General features: G+C 43.1%; 1 protein-coding gene across 5 annotated transcripts in view; it reads right to left on the reverse strand.

Annotated features, from left to right (window-relative positions):
• tmem260 (transmembrane protein 260) overlaps window positions 1-19,280 on the reverse strand; it is a 37,358-nt gene extending 18,078 nt beyond the window's left edge. For 3 of the 5 annotated variants that reach the window (XM_080415206.1, XM_080415208.1, XM_080415204.1), the window contains exons 1-3: window positions 18,881-19,280; window positions 13,052-13,083; window positions 9,740-9,891 (exon numbers count right to left, since the gene is read on the reverse strand). In XM_080415206.1, the coding sequence (XP_080271332.1) occupies window positions 9,740-9,891; window positions 13,052-13,083; window positions 18,881-18,998 (302 nt within the window). In that variant the 5' untranslated portion in view covers window positions 18,999-19,280. Of the gene's footprint in view, window positions 1-9,739; window positions 9,892-13,051; window positions 13,084-13,424; window positions 13,485-18,811 lie in introns of those variants that run through there. The other 2 variants (XM_080415207.1, XM_080415205.1) reach the window with 2 other exon arrangements.
• Between the last annotated feature and the right edge of the window lie 2,802 nt (window positions 19,281-22,082).

The raw sequence follows: 22,082 nt of genomic DNA on the forward strand, positions 1-22,082 counted from the left end.
ATGCAAAAAATATATATAAAATAAAAAATAAATTAATAAAATAATAATAAAATAAATTAAATAATGATTTCTACATAAATGGTAAGGATGAGTTCAAAGCAGAGGAAACCAACCAACCTCCAGAGAGGTGAAATAATAAAAGACAAAATGAGCCCAGATACAGCAATGTCCTCCGCAAGGACACAGGAACGGCTTGATCACTTTGATGTGTCAAAGCCGAACCTGCCTCGTCTACCCCCCTCAGTTCTACAACATGGGGCCAGAACTAGCCATGTGCTAAACAACAGCACGCACACACACACACACACACATATATACAAAAAGCCAACACCAGCACTCTGTGGTGAATGGAGCTTCACAATGGAGCTGGCCAGGGGACCCACTGTCACACAACCACCCCAGGGGACCAGACAAAGCCACAGCTGTGCCATCGCGGATCAGCTCTCCACTGTTCTCTCACTGCAGTGGTGGTTCTGGAAAAGAATCACACATTCCTGAAGAGGTTGTGGAACCTCATGGCGGAGGTTTCCTGGTGGGGCCAGGGCCGGGCTAAGGGTTCCAGCTGGCCTACGTTGACAACAACCCCAGGGCTTTCTTCTGGCCACGACACTGGGGTAGCTACTTAGCATGCTTTCATTATATGACACTGGTAAATGCTCTGTGCTGTGGCATTGCACTGAAAATTCTCAGCCAGGCAGGAGAAAAAAGGCAGCATCGACATTGATACACAATTTCATCACATACCCATAGGCTTTATTTCCCCTGCGTGAGGGGACTGATAAAAGGACAGAGAGGGTGATATCTGATAACCCCTTGGGCTGATATCCCCAGGGGCTGATATGACAGGTAACTAACCAATCAGTGCAAGCAAAAATACCATAGCGTGCTGAGCTGTCACTACGAGCAACCTCATTGCGGAAGGAACTCTTAATCATGGCTAGCGCCAGTTGCTGTGTTGATCAAATTCTATTTTCTCCTCTGTGACTAAATAAGGCTATGGTTATGTGATGAATTATCATCTGGGCATTCGTGGTTGTCCTCGGTAACCACCCTCAGGCCAGTATATCAGACCAAGTCGTTGGATAACCACGGGTACTGCGCGATTTGCCCGGGCGATAATCTATGTATATAAGCTTTCAAATGAACACCCCGAGTGCATTTCTTTGTTTGATCAGTGATGCCACATGGCCAATGGGTGGCATTGTGCGTTGCACCCAAACAGGCATTTCTCTGGTGTTCCTTGCCCGTCCAGAAGGCAGAGAGGAGGCTTCCTTCCTGCTCTGACAGAGAGAAGGGTAAATGAGGACCTATAGGCTCGTCTGCTGAGACACCCCACCTCCAGGAGAGCGCTCCAGTGCTCCGAGTGCGTGCAAAATTAATCACCACAATCCTACTCAAACAATGCAGCCACTGACATGACAATTTCCCCCAGAATGCCATCTTAATCTCCACCCAACACACAAATAGTACAGACAGGGGGGGGGACAAAAAAAAAGAAAACAATTTACAAAAATCCTGTGTTTATGCAATTCACAGAATGCCATTTTATTGCTGCTTTTTCCAACTAAGTCATTAGGCACACACAAGTGATATATGAATGTCGCTGTACAGATTCCATTAACTAATTCTGGGTGAATTGTAATTGCAGAGTCTGATCCGTCTCTGTGCCTGGTGCCTTATTAAGACTGCCTGTGGTGGGTGAAGAATGTAATATTTGACGTCCGAGGCAGACACAATCTCAGGCCCACGGGCGAAAGGAATATTAAACTGGTACTGTATTCTGCTATGCTGTCTATCTAGCTACCCCCCCCCCCTCTATCCCCATTCCATATAGCCGGTAATGAGGAAATAACATCTTCATTAGACATCTGTTTAAATGTATTACCGAATGGGTCCTGGGGGAATCATTGGTCATGCTGGGGATGCAGGGAGGGGGTTGGGGGGTTCTGCTGCCCCATAATATCACACGGGGATGCACTGAACAAATGGTACGTGCATTCCCAGATGAGGGGTTTTCAAGTAGATAGACTGACAGGACAGTATAAGATTAACCCCTGTATGGTCAGATGGAAACACGATGGCTATAGTCTCTGTTGCCGCTCAGGATGGAGATTTTACCTGACTACAGCACATGTGACACGGAGGGGCAGCCTCACCACCTGTAGGGGTATTACATCCAAGAGGGCAACTTCATTCGGTTGATTTCACGCCTACAAAAAGCTAAATCGTACAACACAATCCCACACACAATCCCCCCCCCGACGACATGTATGTGTAACCTTAAAGCAACCCCGCCCCTCCCGGTGGAAAAATAGCACACGTGAGGTTTGGTGGCGGGAGGGGAAAAGCGGGGAGCACCATCAGGACCATATGGTTGTAGGCCCTTATAAGGAGCTAGGGACACGGCACCACGACGCAGGGGATGGCGCTGCGCCCACCCTCCAGTCCACTGAGGTATCATCTGTGCCACATGGGCCAGCTCTTGGCAGGTGAGCCTCTCGCAGGTGTGTGTTCGGGGAATGTGTGTAGAGGGGCAAGGTAATGGGGGGGGGGGGGGACAAAACATTCGGTGCCCATCAGCAGTACTGTTATGTCATCGTGAGATCAGAACGAAAGTAAGAAAAGTGCTGACGGTTGTGTTGAGCCTTGCTCGCGTCGTCGTCGCATTTCTTCCCCCGCTCCGATGGCGGCCGTCAGTGTGCGTCAGGATAAGCTTCAGGGAGAAACGGAGAGAGATTCCTCTCAGGTAGCGCTGATTTGGAACAGCTTTAGCAGATAAACTGTGAAATGAGAGAGAGCACAGAATACCTAGCTGTCTGGATTATCCCTCTATGAAGAGTACACACGTTTTCATCCCTCGAGATAAAAGACCCGTGGATCGGGGGACTTTAGGATTCCTAGGCCAAGTGCCATTTCTAATGGCGCTCTGGTAGCGGAATCGATAGCAATTATTATCATTGCGGCGACCATCCTCAAAGGCTTGTCAGACCCTGGTGTGGAAAACATAACAAGACATGCAATTTGGCCATCAAACCATGTGATCAAGCCAAGAGGAGGAGGGTAGGATGACAAATCAAAGGCAGGCTAAGTGCTACATCTAAACTTATGCACGAGTGAAGTGGCTTCCAAGCCTTTCAACTTACATTCCCCCACATTAAACACGACAATCGGGACGACTAATTTAATTTGGTACATCAAAGGCTTGCCATGTTGGGAATATTCCAGATGAATTTTAAGGTCTGACGGAATTGCCTTCAAGTACCCAGTAATAACTTCAATGTAATTCATCGTCCACATTACTATACAAAGCAAGCAACAATTCATTTGGAAAATAAATAAATAAATAAGTCTATTCCTCAGCAGAGTCTTTCAAATTAATTGGGGGTGGATAGGTTTACGATGAGAGTCCTCAAAATGGACATATGATCAAATAAGTCATTAGAGAAGCTGTTCAAAACAAAACGCTGGACATCAGTGTCATTCTGAGGACATGTCAGGTAAGGTAGGGTGGCAACTGGTCACACTTGGCATTTCATGTGAGGGACAGACCTGGCCGGAGGACCCCCCACAGGGCCATGGCAAGCCTTCTATGTCATCCTGATGGCAATCAGCGAGGCACCTGATGCCCTTCATGCCAGGAGTAAGAAGGAGGTCTTGACCAGTCCGGAAACCCGCACCACTCCCCTCCCCTCCTCTGCCCTCTCCAGTACCCTCCCCCAGTCAGGCCTTACCAGGCCAAGTCTGCCAGCTGATCCACAGCCATGAGCTCAACCCAAACTGGGCCCCAGACAGATAATGACTAAAACCTTTTATGCTTATTTTTCAAATTGAAAACCCTAGATTATACATTCATACTTAAGGGCTTACAGGGTGTGACTGTGCGTGCGCTCTGGCTGAAGTCCTCAGCGGCCATCATCAACCCTGTGAGGGGTGGTGGGGGTCCTCATAATGACTTTTCACTTAACCATAATCCAAAATTGGATCTAAATCCCCAGAGATTACAAACAGGGCTGCAGTTAACATGCGCTGTGATCCAAATATCTCCGGACCAGCATGGATATTTCCTGGCCTCAAAATAACCATATGGAAATGTCTGGCCGCGAGCAGAGGCCAGTGCTCCAGTCTGACTGGTAATTCATCAAATACATCAAGGCTGAATCAAAATATCCAGACTTTCCCGCAGTTGCAGACTGGTAGACTTAACAGGCAAGTTCCCATGAAGTCTGGAATGGCTACAGCTACTCAATTCTACAATTCATCACTTTCACCTAGAGAGTCCTCTTGGGCACTTGCAATGGGCCTGGTCTACAAGATACACTACACCTCAAACACAAAGACAGACACCCATGTACCTGTCGAACTACTGCAAAAACGTTAAAGACGTCCATAAAAACAACACCAGAGGGAGCTCCACACATCACGTTCAACACAGATTTGGCTCAAACAAGGGGTTAAATTCGTTCTACTGCTATGCCACCAAAATGTGGAATGCCCTACCAACAGTCATAAAAAAAAGTTGACTCCTTACTCTCCTTCAAAAGCACTTGCAGGTGGCTGCAATTCGGAACTGGCCCCTATAAAAATCACCAGAAATGCCCCCCCCCCCCCAAGAACAGTTTACTGTACATATTTTTCTTTATGATTACAACTCGTTTATATGATGTTTTTGCATAGTATTTGTCTGTCACTAAATGTTCCTATGAATTGAATACACAGGAAACAAGCCATAGTGCTTTCTTGGGTTCAATCCTTTTAGCATTGTATTTGCATTAAACTGTACTTTCTGTGCTTTTTTTGCAAACCGTTAATAAAGTATTCAATCAATCAAATCAATGTTGCTTCCGGTGGCAGATCTTGGCTTTTGTCGTATCCATGGCAATGAGTTATTTCCCATCTTGTTAGCGTATCGCAAACTTGACATAATGAAGCAAAACACTTCAGTCAACATCACAGTACATACTGTAAGACAGAGAAGAACACTCTTGAGTCTTGAGTGTTGACATTTGATTCAGCCTAAGACTGGGGTTTATTATGGAGGATGAAGCCGAAACAGTCATACAATGGCTGCAATGGCTCAGGAGGTAGGAAGGCTTTCGGTTTGATCTCCTGGCATCATGATGCCGTGTTCTGTAGCAAAACCCTGAACACCTAGTTGTTCCAGACGAGTATGTCGGTACATCGAATGCCTTTCTCAGCTGGTGTGTGAATGGGGAAAGGGAAATGGGAGTCTGAAATTACTTTTCTGCATTCACCCAGCAGATGGCTTACTCAGGGACACGTTGACACGTCTAAACGGTGACCTTCTGATTACCAAGCGGCCTCTCTACTCACCTTTAAATCAATTTCACCCTGGCGTTACTATTTTGGGCATGTCATCCTATCCTAGCCTATATTAACATTGGCTAATAGAGCACCGAAGTCTGACGTTTTCCCCATTCAGAATTCCCTTGTTCAAGATCGTGTCAAATAAGAACTGTGTTCCAAAAATAAACAAATGAGCATGGCGGTTTGACTCATATGGATATGAAGCATCAACTGACGGCGAGAAAAGGCTAATGTTACTGCCACCGAATTTTCGCCAGAAAACAGTATCAAATATGAGTGACTGACTATCGTAAACGATGCAGAGACACCTACCTCCCAGACAATATCGCTGGGACAGTTTGGTTATTTTTGCACAATGCATATGAGACAATTCTAAGATGACCCAATGTTATTCTCCATAGAGAAATTACTTCCGTGAACTAGGCGATGATGCAGCCAATGTGTTGTGTAACCTCAATGTGTCGTCATGGCATCAGCTGCAAACAAATCAGTCAGCTCTATATATGGGCACAAAAGGGGGCATGCCCATATATGGGCATATACTGATGACATCAGCGATCTCCATATATGGGCATAAAAGGGACATGGGCTGACAGATACAGAGATCCGGTTGTCCAGAGCCACAGATCCGACCACTATGCCCATATGTGCATATATGGGACTGATCGACTTCAAACTCGGCGTGCACAGCGGCAAGGACTCGAGGGAGTGTGGTGCCGGCCGCTATCGAGTAGTTCGGATATCCAGTTGTCCAGAACCGCCGATCCAACCAATATGCCCATATATGGGCATTCCAATATATAGACATACATAGATATACTGATGACATCAGGGATCTCCGTATATGGGCATGAAGGGACACAGGTAGACAGACAGAAACAGACACCGAACTCTAGATGTGAGGGCCGCGTAGCGGCCTGAACCTCTAGTTATTATAAAAAACAAAGACTCTGAAAATTCAAACGTTCTAAAGAAATTACAAAAATAGCAAAAACAGCTCTACAAGCTCACAGCTTGAGGATCAGCTATTTTCACAATTCGTCATGCGCCCGAACTATAAATGCAGACCAATTACCATACAGAGGCAGAATCTTCTTTACTTGCACGTCACTTTCCATGCATGGCAGGGGCCGAGGCTGCTGCAGTATGGGCTGAGGGCCAGTCCCCTGGGGAGCGTTTCCTCTCCTCCGGCCCCTGTCCTGTTCCAGCAGGGCTGACCCAGCACACTGACCCTCTTCAGCACACCTGCCACCCAGCACTGCCTGGCGCAAGCACACAGGAAATGGACCCGGCCGCAATGCGGCCCACCTGGGCATGCACACTTGCCCAGCAACCCTGTATTTACCTGCTTTAACTGGGCCAAAACAGTCTGCTGAGAATTTTTATGTGTCATGCACCAGGAAGAAATGACATCATGTTTCACATTTCCTTGGCCGGAGGTGTAAACTAAAACAAAATCGCCACAGTGGGCAACCTGAGCACAAACTGGTTCAGTTATGCAAAAAAGGAAAAATGTGAAAATTACCAGAGATCAGCAAACGTGTGATGTAAGGTAGCCCAGCCGACCATGTGAGATAAAAGACTTGAAAATAGTCCTTATATGATGAGGTCAGCACTGCAAGACAAACTGCAGGATGGTCTGTCGAAACACAGTAATTCCTGATTTATACTTGGTTGCACATCGTGTCGCGCACCACAAATAACCAATCCAAAAGCTTGTAGAATCGGCTATTTTCGGTGCGCAACACTGGCGCGCAACTAAGTATAAATAAGGCTTAAAACACTCTTGGCTTCAGAAAGAGTGAGCAGAGAGGTGGTTGAAAAGGGAGGGTAAAGGGAGGACGGGAGGGGAGCTCTCCGGTTCCTCTCGGATCCGGGACGAAAGAAAAAGGGTGGGGGGGGATTAGAAATCGTGCCATATCAGGATTGGGAGCATGCTTGGCAGTGGGGGGTGGGGGTCTATGGGACTATGAGACAACACACAGACGCACGCATGCTCGCACACTCGCAACGGGAGGGCGATGGGTAAACAGGTCGGGCGTGTGGGTGGGGTGGAGAAGTTGTGGCTGGACCCTGCTCCTGAATACTGAACAGAGGATCAGGGACGCCATTGGCAATCAGTCAGTCGGGAACCAAAAAAACGTCACTCCCCATTACAGACAAGCGTCACGGCACAGAACGTCAGAAGAGAAACAGAAGCTTGGAGAACTGGACCATAAAAGCCCTGCTCTTTGGGAAGATCACATGGTGTTTTCTTGATCACTGTCAGTTAAAAAGAAAATTGTGTTTCAATTAACCTTAACAGAGCATTTCACTTTGCAAAAGCATGAAGATTTGTCACAGTAGCAGAGCTGCAACATAACACGAATACTGCACCAAGTTGCAAAGGACGGAACAAAGACACTTAACAGCCCTACATTACAGACGAAAACTTGCAATACAAAGTATATAGGGCTCAGTTAACAGTCATTCCATAACTAATCTCTCAAGACAGATTCTGCTAACAGCAGAATCTGTCAGCACCACTGCCCTAAACATGTAGTGCTGTTGTTATTAGGAATGAACACAGAAGCACCCAGGAGGAAGTGGACTAAGAAAGGGGAGGAACCAAACAGAGTTCCTGTTTATACACAAAAAAAGGAGGTGATCTACAATCTCACAATGTAGCTTTGTGAGCCCCTATAAAAATTGAAGCCTATCACCAGAAATGCCCCCCCCCCCCAGAACAGTTTACTGTACATATTTTTCTTTATGATTACAACTCGTTTATATGATGTTTTTGCATAGTATTTGTCTGTCACTAAATGTTCCTATGAATTTAATACACAGGAAACAAGCCATAGTGCTTTCTTGGGTTCAATCCTTTTAGCATTGTATTTGTATTAAACTGTACTTTCTGTGCTTTTTTTTGCAAACCGTTAATAAAGTCTTCAATCAATCAAATCAATGTTGCTTCCGGTGGCAGATCTTGGCTTTTGTCGTATCCATGGCAATGAGTTATTTCCCATCTTGTTAGCGTATCGCAAACTTGACATAATGAAGCAAAACACTTCCGTCAACATCACAGTACGTACTGTAAGACAGAGAACGCTCTTGAGTCTTGAGTGTTGACATTTGATTCAGCCTAAGACAGGGGTTTATTATGGAGGATGAAGCCGAAACAGTCATACAATGGCTGCAATGGCTCAGGAGGTAGGAAGGCTTTCGGTTTGATCTCCTGGCATCATGATGCCGTGTTCTGTAGCAAAACCCTGAACACCTAGTTGTTCCAGACGAGTATGTCGGTACATCGAATGCCTTTCTCAGCAGGTGTGTGAATGGGGAAAGGGAAATGGGAGTCTGAAATTACTTTTCAAAAAAAGGAGGTGATCTACAATCTCACAATGTAGCTTTGTGAGCATATAGATCTGGTATTTTTTGCAGAATGTTCACCTATTATGACATGCTCGGAATACGGACATCAGGATTCATGAGGTTCAGTGGTTGACGACATTAATTCATTAAGACCGGGAAAGCATCTGTGTCATTTTAGATTTCTTTGGCTATTCAAAAATAGAAGATATTATACAGCAACATACTGTTAGGATTTAGATATGTATTTGGCCGCAGACCCCCATCTGAAAATATTTTGTTCCAGGGACCCCCAGAAGCAAAGATTTGAGTTAAAAGAAATATATATATATTCAAAGATTTGCACAAATGTTCACGATTTTTCAAAAATATCTGATCGACAAGCTCATAGCGCGGCAATGAGCTTGTATATCTGCTATTTCTTGAATAGCCAAAGAAATCAAAAAATCACACCCTGTGTGAAGTGGGCGGTGTCTTGCTAGCTAATCACAATACTGAATGGAGTCAACCAATCATGTACAAAAGATAAATACATTTATTGAAACACTCTTTATGATGGACGAAACCATAACTTGAAAAAAACAAATTTATGGTTTCTTATATAGGGCTATGCACATGTGTCATGTGACACTGGCCAATCACAGTCCTGAATAGATTGTGATTGGCCAATCACGGTGCAGGATAATTGTACAAATTTCCAAACCTCACTTTTAGGGGCGGTTTCACTGCCCAAGATATTTGTACATTTTTCCAAATCTCACTTATAGGGGCGGTTTCACCGCCCAAAAATGACACGGATGCGTTCCCGGTCTTAATTAAGACCTGAGGCGATTCTTAAAAATGTTTTCTAAATCCTAACAACTTTTTTGAAAAAAAAAAAAAAAAAATGTTTCAAGATCTTTCAAAAATAGCAGATCTACAAGTTCATAGTGCGCCACTCGGTGCCGCGCTATGAGCTTGTATATCTGCTATTTTTGAATAGCCAAAGAAATCTAAAGTGACACAGATGCGTTCCAGGTCTTAATGGGTAATGGATTAATGTTCCCTCCAGGACATGTCATACCTGCAGACTGTGAAGCACAGTGCACCACCAGCTGCTGCCCCCAGGAGGCTGCACATCAGGTTCACGCTGTGGGCTGGAGAGAGCCACGGCAGGAGAGACATGGCCAAGCGAGCGAGCAGGGTGAACAGAGGGTAGCCTGGAGGATGGGCCACCTAAACACACAAAGACCATACGTTTGAATGACAGTACAACAACTAGACTGTGCTTCACACACAGAGTTCCTTGACAGTACAATACTTTCTGTACACCGTTGTATACGGCTCACTACAAGGCTAGCAGCATGCAAAAAACTAAAAGTCGCATTCAATGATGCTTTACGGTTGCTTGGTGAGGGTACCCAGATGGCACAGTGCCAGCCAGCTGTTTGTTAACTTGGGGGTACCGACCTGTCAAGCCCTTTTAAGAAACTGAATGTACAAATTCATAAGTCGGCTAGAAGAGTCTGACTATCATGTTATTACAATTTGAATTAACCCTGTGAAGAGTTCTACTCGGTTCTCTTCCATGATTTGGAGGCATTGGCGCAACAGCCTCTACAGACTGTGAGCACATGTGTGGCTAGCTGTAGTTGGACTGATTTTATGATTTAATCTTTTTTTTTTTTATCGTTGTGTATTTTGTAATTTTGTACAGTATGTGATATGGACCTTGAGTCTGAAATAAAGATTGAATTGAATTGAATACCAACCTGTACAAAACAAGAGGCGTTATGTGAATTCTTAACTTGAACCCAACATACTTAGTTGGCCGGAGTCACCTAAGGGTTTATACAAGGCCCCCTCCATTTTCCCTCTACACCAAATCTCTTATATAGCCGATCTACAAGCTCAAAACGTGTTGAGTTGTGACACGTGTGCTTGTAGATCTGCAATTTTCACCAAATGTTCTCCAATTAGGGATGCTAGGGTTCATGTGGTTAAAGGACCATACCACCGTCAAAACACATCATTGCCTATTCAAAGCTTCAGCCATATACTGTATTTTGTACATATACACCATTCTTTTGTTAGTGGATTTTTTACAGGATGGCTCTATAGGAGGCTAGCTATCTATAAGGGCGTTGATCTATGTATGTGATCTTTTGTGTGATTATCCAGAGCTGATCTCACAAACCGCCGGACCTCATTTTCTTTATATATATATATATATATATATATATATATATATATATATATATATATATATATATATATATATATATATATATATATATATATATATATATATATTTAACTTACATTTTATAATGGAAGTCAATTGTGCTTGGATCGGGTTGAAATGAAAATGCTGTAATTATGACAACAAATATCAAGGTAATGTCATTTTGTATGTATTATGTACAGTATATACCATGAGTCATAGTCGAAGGGCATATAACACCGGCGGTATGGGCCTTTTAAGGTGGCTGCATGCCACCATTTTAGGTGATAACCCTTTCACCTTTTAGGTGAAAATGTTTGACATTTTGCTACTAGGCGCTCATAGTCGGGTGATGTCCGTTTGCTTTCTGCTGCTCTCTGTTCCGTGTCTCCCCTCTTTTTCACAACACTGATCACAATGTGCCTGTGAAACCAAGGGGACGGCCCACCAAACTTCTAGACCAATCACAGAGATAGGGTGATTTCGGTTAGTAAAAACAGAGAGATGTGTTGGGGTGAGCGGTGACTCGCTTATCACCGTGGCTCAGTGATGTCATGTTGTAGTTTTCCAACCACCGCGGTGAGAGGGTGATCACCTAAAAGCGGAGTATGCATCCAACTTAAGAGTTTGAAGCAAAAATATAATAGGAGGAAATGGATGTAAAGCCTCTCGTTATTGAATGCGGTCTCCCAGTGTTCCGTTAATCGACTTCAGTGTAGTAATGACAGGGAATTGTCAGACATTAGTGAGTCTGTTATGGAACAATCTGGGAAACCCATTCGGTAAAAAAAAAAAGGGGGAGAATATATTTTTTCCTTTGTTTTTGCCTCCTTTTTGGAGGACACCACCTCCTTTTTTGTGTAGAAACAGGAACTCGGTTTGCTAATAGCTAATAGCTTCTGCAATTTTTTTAATTAATTTAGCCTATAATGTCATGCCCAAAATAGGTTAAACATAACACACACACCCTCCCCCTCTCTCTTTTCACTCCCCGCGTCCCCTTTTCCTGCAGCCACTTCCCAAGGACAGTGCTCTTCCCTGGGGATGGGGACGCAGCACGTGGTGCCTGCCAGCCAGCCCCCAGCCCCCCCAAACCACCTCCGAGCCACAGCCACTCTCGCCCGGGGGGGATCCCGGCAATCACAGCAATTAGCCACTAAGTCTCATCCAGCCTGATAAGGGCTCAGTCATTAAACACAGGCTCATTCCCCGGCACTGATAACATGAGCCAGTCAGGAATATACTGTATGGGGTGGCTGGCTCTTACAAATAGAGAGTGTCGTGAGAGAGGGACGACTATAATGACCCCACCACTGGTCTCGGGACACAATGAGGGTTCCTGGCTCCTCATAGATACAGTATGAGCGAGGAGAGTCCTGGCTCATGGGCAGGACAGAGAGGTCAAGAGGTATGGAGAGAGCAAAGGAGACAGAGAGAGAGAGAGAGACTGGGGAGAAAGAACGAAAAGCAAACGGACACTTGTGTAAACATCTGGCTGGGTCGGACAGGCAGGTAGCACCGCCAAGGTAAACAGGAGGTAAAGGACATGCAAAGAGAATGTCCAACAGGGTTGGAAAGGCCACCAGCCTAAAGGACGGCTGAGGGACGAAGGCTGCAAGAAGGAAACAGGGATCCAGAGCGCCAGCGCTCTGGGGATCAGAGGGGAGGGCCGGCAGCCCAGGGCCCAGGGTGGCCCTGGGGAGGCCCCCACGACAGGCAAGACAGGCAGGCCACACGGACTGCGGCACTAACGGCAGGATTACTGGCATAGTGACACCGACACAGCCTCCCTAAAAGGATCACAGCGGCGTAATAAACTTTATTAAATAATAAAACTTATTATAACTGTTAACCCGATTTAGTTCATTCTTCGCGGCTTACACACACACACAAAAAAGAAGGGTGGGTATAATAAGCCTTATACCGTACATAAGGCAAAGCCTACAAAAGCCATCGCCTTACCATTGGCTTTAATTGGATTTGAAAAACGGGTTGCAAATTATAGCATTCTCTACTTGTAACTTAGTAAAATAAGTGTGTAGAAAGGATGGAGGAAAAAAACCTGTGGACTGAAAGTAAATTAATCTGCTTTCTGCCCATGCTTAATTAAACTTCCTTAATGCTTATAAGAGTTAATGAATGAATTGATTAAACAATACGGCTAATACTCACCCCCAGCTCACAAGCAGCGGTGATCAGCTCTCCTGTGGAAGAGAATAGGGGATGAAATTAATGTAAACCCAATAATTATTATTAAGAGACAAAGTCTGCGCCAAAGTTTTCCCAAATCAAATACTTGCATTGGGGTTTTGCATTAATTGGCCAGGATCAAAACCTGCAAATCTTCCCAGTGTGACATTTCCTAAGCGGCACGCTCATTCTCTTCATCTCTTGCCTCTCCCCTGACACAGCCCAGCCCCCCCCCCCCTCCCCCGCCCAACCCCCCGCAAACATACATGCACGCACACACGCGCACACACACACACACACACACACACACACACACACACACACACTGAAGAGACTGTCACACAAACACACATACTGTATACTGTTATTGCTCCCAGTCCCAGGCTCTCCATGCACCAGGGTCCCATCGCTTTCCCTCCATCCTCTCTCCTCTGTCTGCTTCTCTGCTTCTCCCCTGCTCCCACAGTCCCACACTCCCAGTGTCTCATTTAGTCCACTGGATAGGACTACATATAAAAGGCGACAGCGGTGACAGTCACACAGTGAGGTAAGATGTAAAAATAGGAGCTGGTTGAGCAATTTTTTGACAAGCACTACGGGGGGCTGAAATAAACAAAAGGCACCCCGCTAAAAGCGATCTAAGACAGCCTGAATGCATTTGGGCACAAACCCATTTGTGCTAGACTACACCCAGAGCGTTTAAAATTGTACTGATTTCTCACCCAATGCTTGCATCTCCCACACATGAAAATTGACATTTGGTTCAAATTAAATTACACTGATAAATGTCTGCATTAAACACAGCACCCTCTACTGGTAGCAGGTTGGTAGGGTCCAGACAATGAGATGGTGGCCTCTTTCCTTCATGACTGGATAATCAACATATTGTATACCCCAAAATAGGCTATGTGAGATGCCTTACTGATATATTAGGACTGTCAAGTGTCTGTCAATAGGAAGTAGCATGTGATACAAATCAAATTAAATATGATAGAAGTGGTTTTCTACTGCTTCCATTACATCATAATAAATCAAATCATATAAATGAAACAAAACCACTACAGAACAGAAAATACTAAAAACAAAAATACTCCACAGCGAGGACATTACAGAAATCTCAGAACACTGCAGTTGAATTTCGGATGTTGTTGACTGCCTCACTTATTTTTCTGCATTTAACCTTGTCGTCACAGTGAATTACGTTGCCGGAATTCCTGCCACATGAGGAGCCCTCACTCTTATCATCAGGCTAATGGACCATGAAGACACAACTCCTCCACCTGCACAGCTTAAACACTGTCACAGCTCCATTCCACCTGGCGTACACAGACAACTAAGGTACCTTTCTTCACTTTACTTAAGTAAAGAAATTCTTAGTTGAATAATAGTCACAAGGAATTTATCGACTAATCGATTAGTTGATTCAATCAACAAATCTATACAATTGTAAAATGCTGCACACAATCATGCAGACAAGTTTTTTCAGGTTGGTGGTGAGGTTGAGAATTGAACATTCTAATGTTGATTTCACAATGGTTACTGCCTAGCTATTGTAAGTTATAGACTGGCATAATTAAAGGGTTATATGTAGATTTTATAGAGGGGAGGGACATTAAGAAATTACTAATCCAAAATTAAAGACTCGGGTCAACTAAGATCAAACGGACCAATTAATCGATTAATCAACCATGAGGGGACAGCCCTATACTTCACAACACCAGGCTCTCTCATCCATCATCAGTCTCTCCATTTTTCCAACCTCACTTGTGGCACATTTTTGCCCGATTCAACATAAACACTCAAACTAATACTCAGCCCAAAACATCCGACTCACAGTGCCACGGAGATGCAGTTCTGTAAGGGGAAATATTGAGTCGACGGGGTAGCAGACGCGAGCGCCAAGAGTCTTTGTGATAGCAGAGCGCGGGCACCGAAACCAGTCTTCCCGTAATCCCCACCATTTCCACACTCCACATTCCTAGACAACAGCGTACCCACAGGGCTGCGCTCAAGCCTCCCCAGGGCACATCACACCTAAAAGAGATTAGGACACAGAGACGGAGACCTGGAGAATTCGGAAGGGTGTTCAACTGGCACTATCAGAGCGGGCATCCTGCACCATCCCTAAATGCTGTGGAGAAGGGGCTGGCCATTTTTTCAAAGGCTCCTCTCGCTAGACAGCAGCACAACCAGCAGGGCTACTCAGCGCTGCTTTCGCCTCATCTCTCTGCTCACTCCGCTTTCTCTCTCCTATCTGGTCCAGCTTTTCTACATGCTTTTAGTCTGCTAAATGTGCATTTCTTTTTTTGCCGTTTCCATGCATGGGCACTGCAAACCCTACTGAGCAGAACTTCCATGCCCCCCCCCCCGAGTCCAAATGTACAAGTCTGTAAACTACTAGCTATCTCTCTAAATATTGTTTGTAATTGTAATTCATGAACTGCATTAAATGAGTGCTGTGAATCTACAATACACAACAGCCTACCACATAGGAAGGCTAGGCCTTCTGTGTTGCATTACAAGATGACCTTTAGGTCATCAACATCACTTAGTCTTAGAATATAAGAATGTAATGTGTTTTTGGTGTGTGTGTGTGTGTGTGTGTGTGTGTGTGTGTGTGTGTGTACATTTTAAAGCCTTAATGCATTTACCTATTTTTTTAGGTTAAGTACAAGTTCAAGATCATTTTTTTATTGAGCACACCAAAGTGTCTCAGCAATCAGCATGATTTACATTAAAAGATTAAAGCACATTAACAAATAGAAACTTTAAGAAAAGTAAATGAAAAAACATAAAAACAGTAGAGTGCCAATGAACAAACCCTTTCAACTGGGAGTTTTCCTTTTCTTTTTCAAAAATAAAAGATCTACAAGCTCACAACATGGCATGACACGTTGTGAGCTTGTAGATCTGCCATTGCAATGGAATGGCCCATAGTAGGAAAAGCTTTCTATAGGAATGGATAAATTAGTGTTCACAGTTACAGTTTCAGATTTTTTGGATTCTTACAACTAAGTCTCCTGTACAAGACCAAGTTAAAACAACAACAACAAACATGTTCAATGCAAGTCAGTCTGGCTACCACATTAGTTGTTTTCTGGGGTTTTAAAAGTCAACAAAATATACTGTAGATATGTATATATTTAATTAAAGGTAATTCATGCTCACAACAGAGCACATAGTTTTATTACATTTCCTTTTTTTTGTCAGCTCCCCTCTTTTATTTGTACTTGCACTATGTATACAGTATACTGTATATCACTGTTGCTCAATTATTCCTCCACCATATTCTGTACATGTTGTTGTTTTTTTTTGTTTTTTGCATGATGCTTACGGTCAGGTTTTTAACTTGTATTATATTCATATATATTTGTATATTGTATTACATTATTAAATCTTGTTTATATATTGTAGCACCAACATTGCACAGCACATACTTGTAAGAGTGAGTGACTTCACTATTTGAATCTATTAAAAGTCAGAAACCACTCGCATGGTACATTTATTGTTTTTAATGATGGTTTATTTGTGTTGTATGTCTCGTTGTTAATGTCTATGATTATTACCTCATCTTCTGTACAGCAATTTGGTCAATGACAGTTGTTTTTAAATGGGTTATATAAATCAATTTGATTTAATTTGGATAATAAAGGGTGATGGCAAGTCAGAAAAGGGTCACTTTTTCAAACCTGAAAATTGGGCAAAGAAAATATTTACTACCCAAACCAACTGTTCAGCAATGACATGGATGTGCCATGTCTGCTCAAGAAATAATATAATTGTGTTCCCTACACAGGAAAGCTGTTGCATTAGATATTATTCATGTTAAAACATAAGTGTCCCTCAATCAGGAGCAACAACTCTGCACCAATAGCCATGCAAATGTAGAAGAAGAATTTGATACTGAAATCAGCCATAAATATTATGGCAGATGTGAATAATAAATGTTGGGGTTCCACATCCACGATCACTTACTGTATGCGTCAGTAATCCTGACACTGGTGTAATTCCCTATCTGCACACAAGCAGAAAGACACTTCTGACAGATGAATACATTACTAAAACTTTACATTTCAAAAGCCATCCTTTTCATATCGAAACCTTGATCACAGTCCATACTGAGTTCTACCCAAACAAGCATGCAGATATCGCTCCCAGACTAAACTGGCAGCCATACTTGATAATAAGGCTCTACTACCAAATACCTCAATATTGATCTTACAATGTTGTGGGAATGACTATTGGTGCTTTCACAAAATATTTACACATTGAGATTTTTTGATAAATAATCATCAGTAATGTATGTCTTGTCTATATAACAATAAGTGGGTACAGGCAAATAATAAAACCGCTAGAACAGCCAGGTAAGTTCAGAAAATCATCATCTTTCAGACATCACTTTACTGTAAAGCCTTTGAAAGCAGGAGCAATATCGAAAATACCAGACGACATCTAATCTCATATCACAATAACAATATAACAATGATATAATGCCTACTGCCCAGCCCTATCAAAGGTTGTTTTTAGACCAGGCCAGCAGCTGTAGTGCTTTAACTATACTAAACTGCACCCATGTGTCTCTAATTGGAGATCGTAAAATAATAATAATAATCACCATCATCATCTTACATACACTGGTCAGCGACTTTCAAAACCGCCATAAAAGAGCACCTGTATGCAATTTGTAACTGCCCCCTGTAAAGTCTAAGCTTAACACCAGAAATTCCCCCCCACCCCCCCCAACTGTTTACGGTACATATACGTTTTTATTGCTACTGTTGATGATGCCTTGTACATTACTGTCCATGTGTCTATGTCTTTAGCCTTGGATCAAGACGGTCACGTCTTGTATCAAGACTAGTATGTCTTTAAATGTCTTGATGAATTGAATACACAGGACCACAATGAATGGAAACAAGCCCTCAGGGTTTTTGTGTTATCCTTTTAGTACCATTGTCCCACTGTACTATTTGAAAACTGTTAATAAAGTATTCAATCAATCAAAACCTGAGACCGCGCCTACTTATGAAAACTTTGGATGAAAAATTATATTTCACCTCAATCACAATCAAATTGTGTCATTGTTTTGACCAACTTTTTTTCTTTCTTTTTTTTAAAAGCTTTTCAAGGGAAGAGACATTACATTGTATCACTATGCATAGACAAACAGTTCACACAAAGTCCCACAATAACTTACAGAAGTGCATCTTTTCAGTACATAGATCATTAGTGGTCAGTGGTCATTCATGTACTCATGTCCTCTATAGTTTGCCTGCTAGTAGCAATAGTAACAGTCTCTTCCTCTGGTCTGGCGGTCCTGTGGTTACAAAACAACCCAGGCCGCTTCCTTAAGCCCCTCACCAGACCCCCGGGTTCACACAGACGTTATAATCAATTACCCTCAGGGAAAGGAAAGGAAAAAACCCATGATGTATATATATATATACGTATATACAACACAATAATTTTTAAACAATATAATAAAATGAAGACCAAAACAAATCATAATTATGTTACTGGATACCCTCTAAACCTGTTGATTGGGGGGGAAAAAAGTGTTTGTTTGTACACAAACATAGAAATGTATTCCTACTGATTGTGCTATAACTAGATTCAGTACCATGGACAGCAGCGCCTGTGTACTACTCTCATTTAAAGCTACGCGTCGCGATGCGGAGCATTGTGTGTAAGCTTGTAGATCGGCTCTATTTTGTTAAGCTATGCCGTCGTTGGTTCGATTACCTGATTGGCTGCTCGGCTACACAACAAAGCCACATGGCTACAAAGTAAGTTACTGTAACCAACACCGACCTGAGTCTCCTCCGGGGACCGTCTTCTGGACACAGGGCACATAAAGAGCCGCGACACAGGCGACAGTGGCGCCTGTCAGAGTCCAGCTCTTCCTCCTCTGCTGCTCCATGGAAAGCATCGCTCTCTCTCCTTTTACAATCAATGATGCACATTAAATCATAACAACTCACACGGTGGCTAGCGCTAAGCTAGCTTGCTAACGTTAGCATCGGGGGGTAAACAGCTGCAGGCGGTCTGCTCCTTGTTCAAAAGTTTGAGTTCGCACGTGTGCAACTTTTAAGTGATGTTTTTTTTGTATTTAAATAACGTTATTTACATACACATTATGTACTGACAGAGAGGTAGCTGTTGTAAACAGACAGAGAGAGAGAGACAGAGAGAGAGCGGCTGGAGATTTCACTTCCTGGTTCAATTTCAACCCACGTAGGAAAGGATTCAAGGAGGCTTAAATGTAATGAGGAAAGGACAGTGGTGGATAGTAACTAAGTACATTTACTTACTTTACTTAAGTACTGTGCTTATTTCCAATACTTTTTAGTGAGTTTTACTTCTACTTTTACGATACTTCTGCGACGCATTGTACTTTATACATTTTGAAAACTTGAAATGGGACATTCTGCATAATGAGTACTTTCTACTTTTGGTACTTCAAGTACATTTTGATACCAATACTTTTGTACTTTTCCTCAAGTAAATGTTGTATTCCGGACTTTTACTTGTAACAGAGTATTTCTATATTGCAGAATTGATACTTTCACTTAAGTAAAAAAAAAATGGAGTACTTTTTCCACCACTGAAGGAAAGGATGCAAGGAGGCTTTGTGAGGGTTATTTCTATACTGCGATTTTTCTCAGATTATGTCGGAAGCCCTCTCCCATCTCACTCAGGTTACCAACATAGTTCATTTACATTAATGTACGCTGTCTTTTGATATTTTATTCTGCTTTATTTCTGATCCTCCTGTGAAACATTTAATGAAGTGATTTTGCATGATGCCCACGGTCAAGATAAGCCCCACCCCCCTCTCTCCCTCGCTGTGTGTGTGTGTGAGTGTGTGTGTGTGTGTGTGTGTGTGTGTGTGTGTGTGCGCGCGCGCATGTGCGCGTGCGTGCGTATGTCCGCTTCTAACAAACATAATCATGTTTATATCCACTTTGTTGTTAAGAGTTGTATATAGTTGTATTTATTTCAAAATGTAGCCTATTATGAGTTATGGATGTGAGATGGCAATTCTTTCTCTTTCTTTATTTCTTATTAAAAGAAATGCCAATATTCAAAATATTGGTTTTACTATAAAGTTTATGAATTCACATAGGCCTAGATAAAAAAAAAAGCCAGCTCTTAAAACTGGTCCTTTTATCAAGTGTTCTGCCAGTCAGTTTGGTAAAGAAAAGTGTTTTGAAAGCCCACATTAGCCTAATGTGGCAAGGATATCCCTATAGTTTATGTTGGTTTTAGGATCGGTCCTAAATGCACGCTTCACTCCATTCAAAACCAAATAAAAAATGGCCTATTGTTGTAGAGGCGGCAGAAAGCAGCTTTCTCAGTGGACTGTGCGGTGTAAGAACCAGTCAAGGGATGCACAATGCATTACAACACAGGCCAACATAGAGGTCCAGCTTAAGAGTGTTGACAAACCAGGTAAACCCAAACTCAAACATAGCTGCCCGCCTTATCGGATTTAGCGCCTTTTGAAAAAGCTCCACTCCACGGTCACCATGGTTCTCTTTATACTCCAGAGTCAAAGTATGACTGATGGAGGCTTTATTTGTCTGTGATTCCTAATGGGTGTTGAGTGCTCAGTGCATGGATGTGTTCAGTGCATTCAAAAATACAGAAAAGGCAAGGATTCTTTTTTTTAAAGCTGTGTAATAGTCCTTGCAAGTCAAAACCCCCTCCTCAAAAAGCTCATTGTTGTAGGCTAGATGTAGTGATTTTATTTTGTAGGTGAATAACTTATTCTAATAATCAACTGCATCATTCACTCAGACAGGCCCAACGTCAAATGAAGTCCCGAAAATTATTTATTAATTTATTTTCCTACACTGGTCATTGTTATCGTAATATAATCGCTTGTCTGCTGCTAATGCAGAATTAACTTAAGTGAGAACACTGGATGTAACCGAAACAAGATAGATGATGCACCCTTAAAAATGTCTCACAAGTGTCCACATTCACAGGTTGCAGGGTTACCGTAATAAAGAAATTGCCCTATTGAACTGATAATAATCCCAGCCTACCATAAATGAGTCTGATCCCTCAGTAAATTGAGCCCTTGGAGAGGTGGAGTGGTGTCAGCACCTAGCCAACTCTCAGATGGCTCTCTAATCCTCCCTCGCCTCTCTCCACCACCCTTACTGTCTAATCAGTCTTAAACACACACATGTACACTCACACCCATCTGACAGACACACACACACACACACACACACACACACACACACACACACACACACACACACACACACACACACACACACACACACACACCAAGTACTCACCCTTCCTCACTCTCAGGCTCAGCCATCTCTTCGGTGTGATGTCACTGTTAATCCATTGCTTCATGGTTATCCGCCGGGCTGCAGCGCTGGCAGAGGAATATGGAGGGGGGGGGGGGTGAAGTTGGGGTGGGCGGGGCGAGCGATACATTCAGTCACACCAGGAAGTCTTCCCACCTCAACCCCCAACTCCCCCTTCCATTACTCCATCAAAATCCCTGCACACAGAAAAAAAAGGGATGTTTTAACTGCTCGGCCAAAGTGTGTACAGTATATATATGCACAGATGCTCAATAGAGTACTAATGTACATTCACATTTCAGTCCCAAAAGGGGAAATAAAACATGCAGCTGTGAGAATATGCGGTATTCATAGACGCGTGCCTATGTTGTAGCTCATATTAGAGGCACAGGGAAATCATTAGAGACCCTGGTGGATTAAGCTTCCCTGTTAAGCATCCCCGTCTACCCCATGCATGCGTGCAGAAAATGCAAGGCTTTTTTTATTGACAGCTTGTCCAACCATAGATAGGAATTACCCGCATGGGTGAGGCCCCACTTCCATATGGCACCAAGCTATTAGCAAACATTAGAGGTCTGTAATGGCAGTGGTATTAAATTCATTATCTTTGCAGATTGTAAGCATGGTGTGCGATTGTGTATGGTGTGTAGCCTACTGTACGCCTCCATGGGTCTTGTGTGTAT

Source organism: Gymnoscopelus braueri (assembly GCF_963280865.1).
Source record: "Gymnoscopelus braueri genome assembly, chromosome: 19".
Classification (NCBI taxonomy): Eukaryota; Metazoa; Chordata; class Actinopteri; order Myctophiformes; family Myctophidae; genus Gymnoscopelus; species Gymnoscopelus braueri.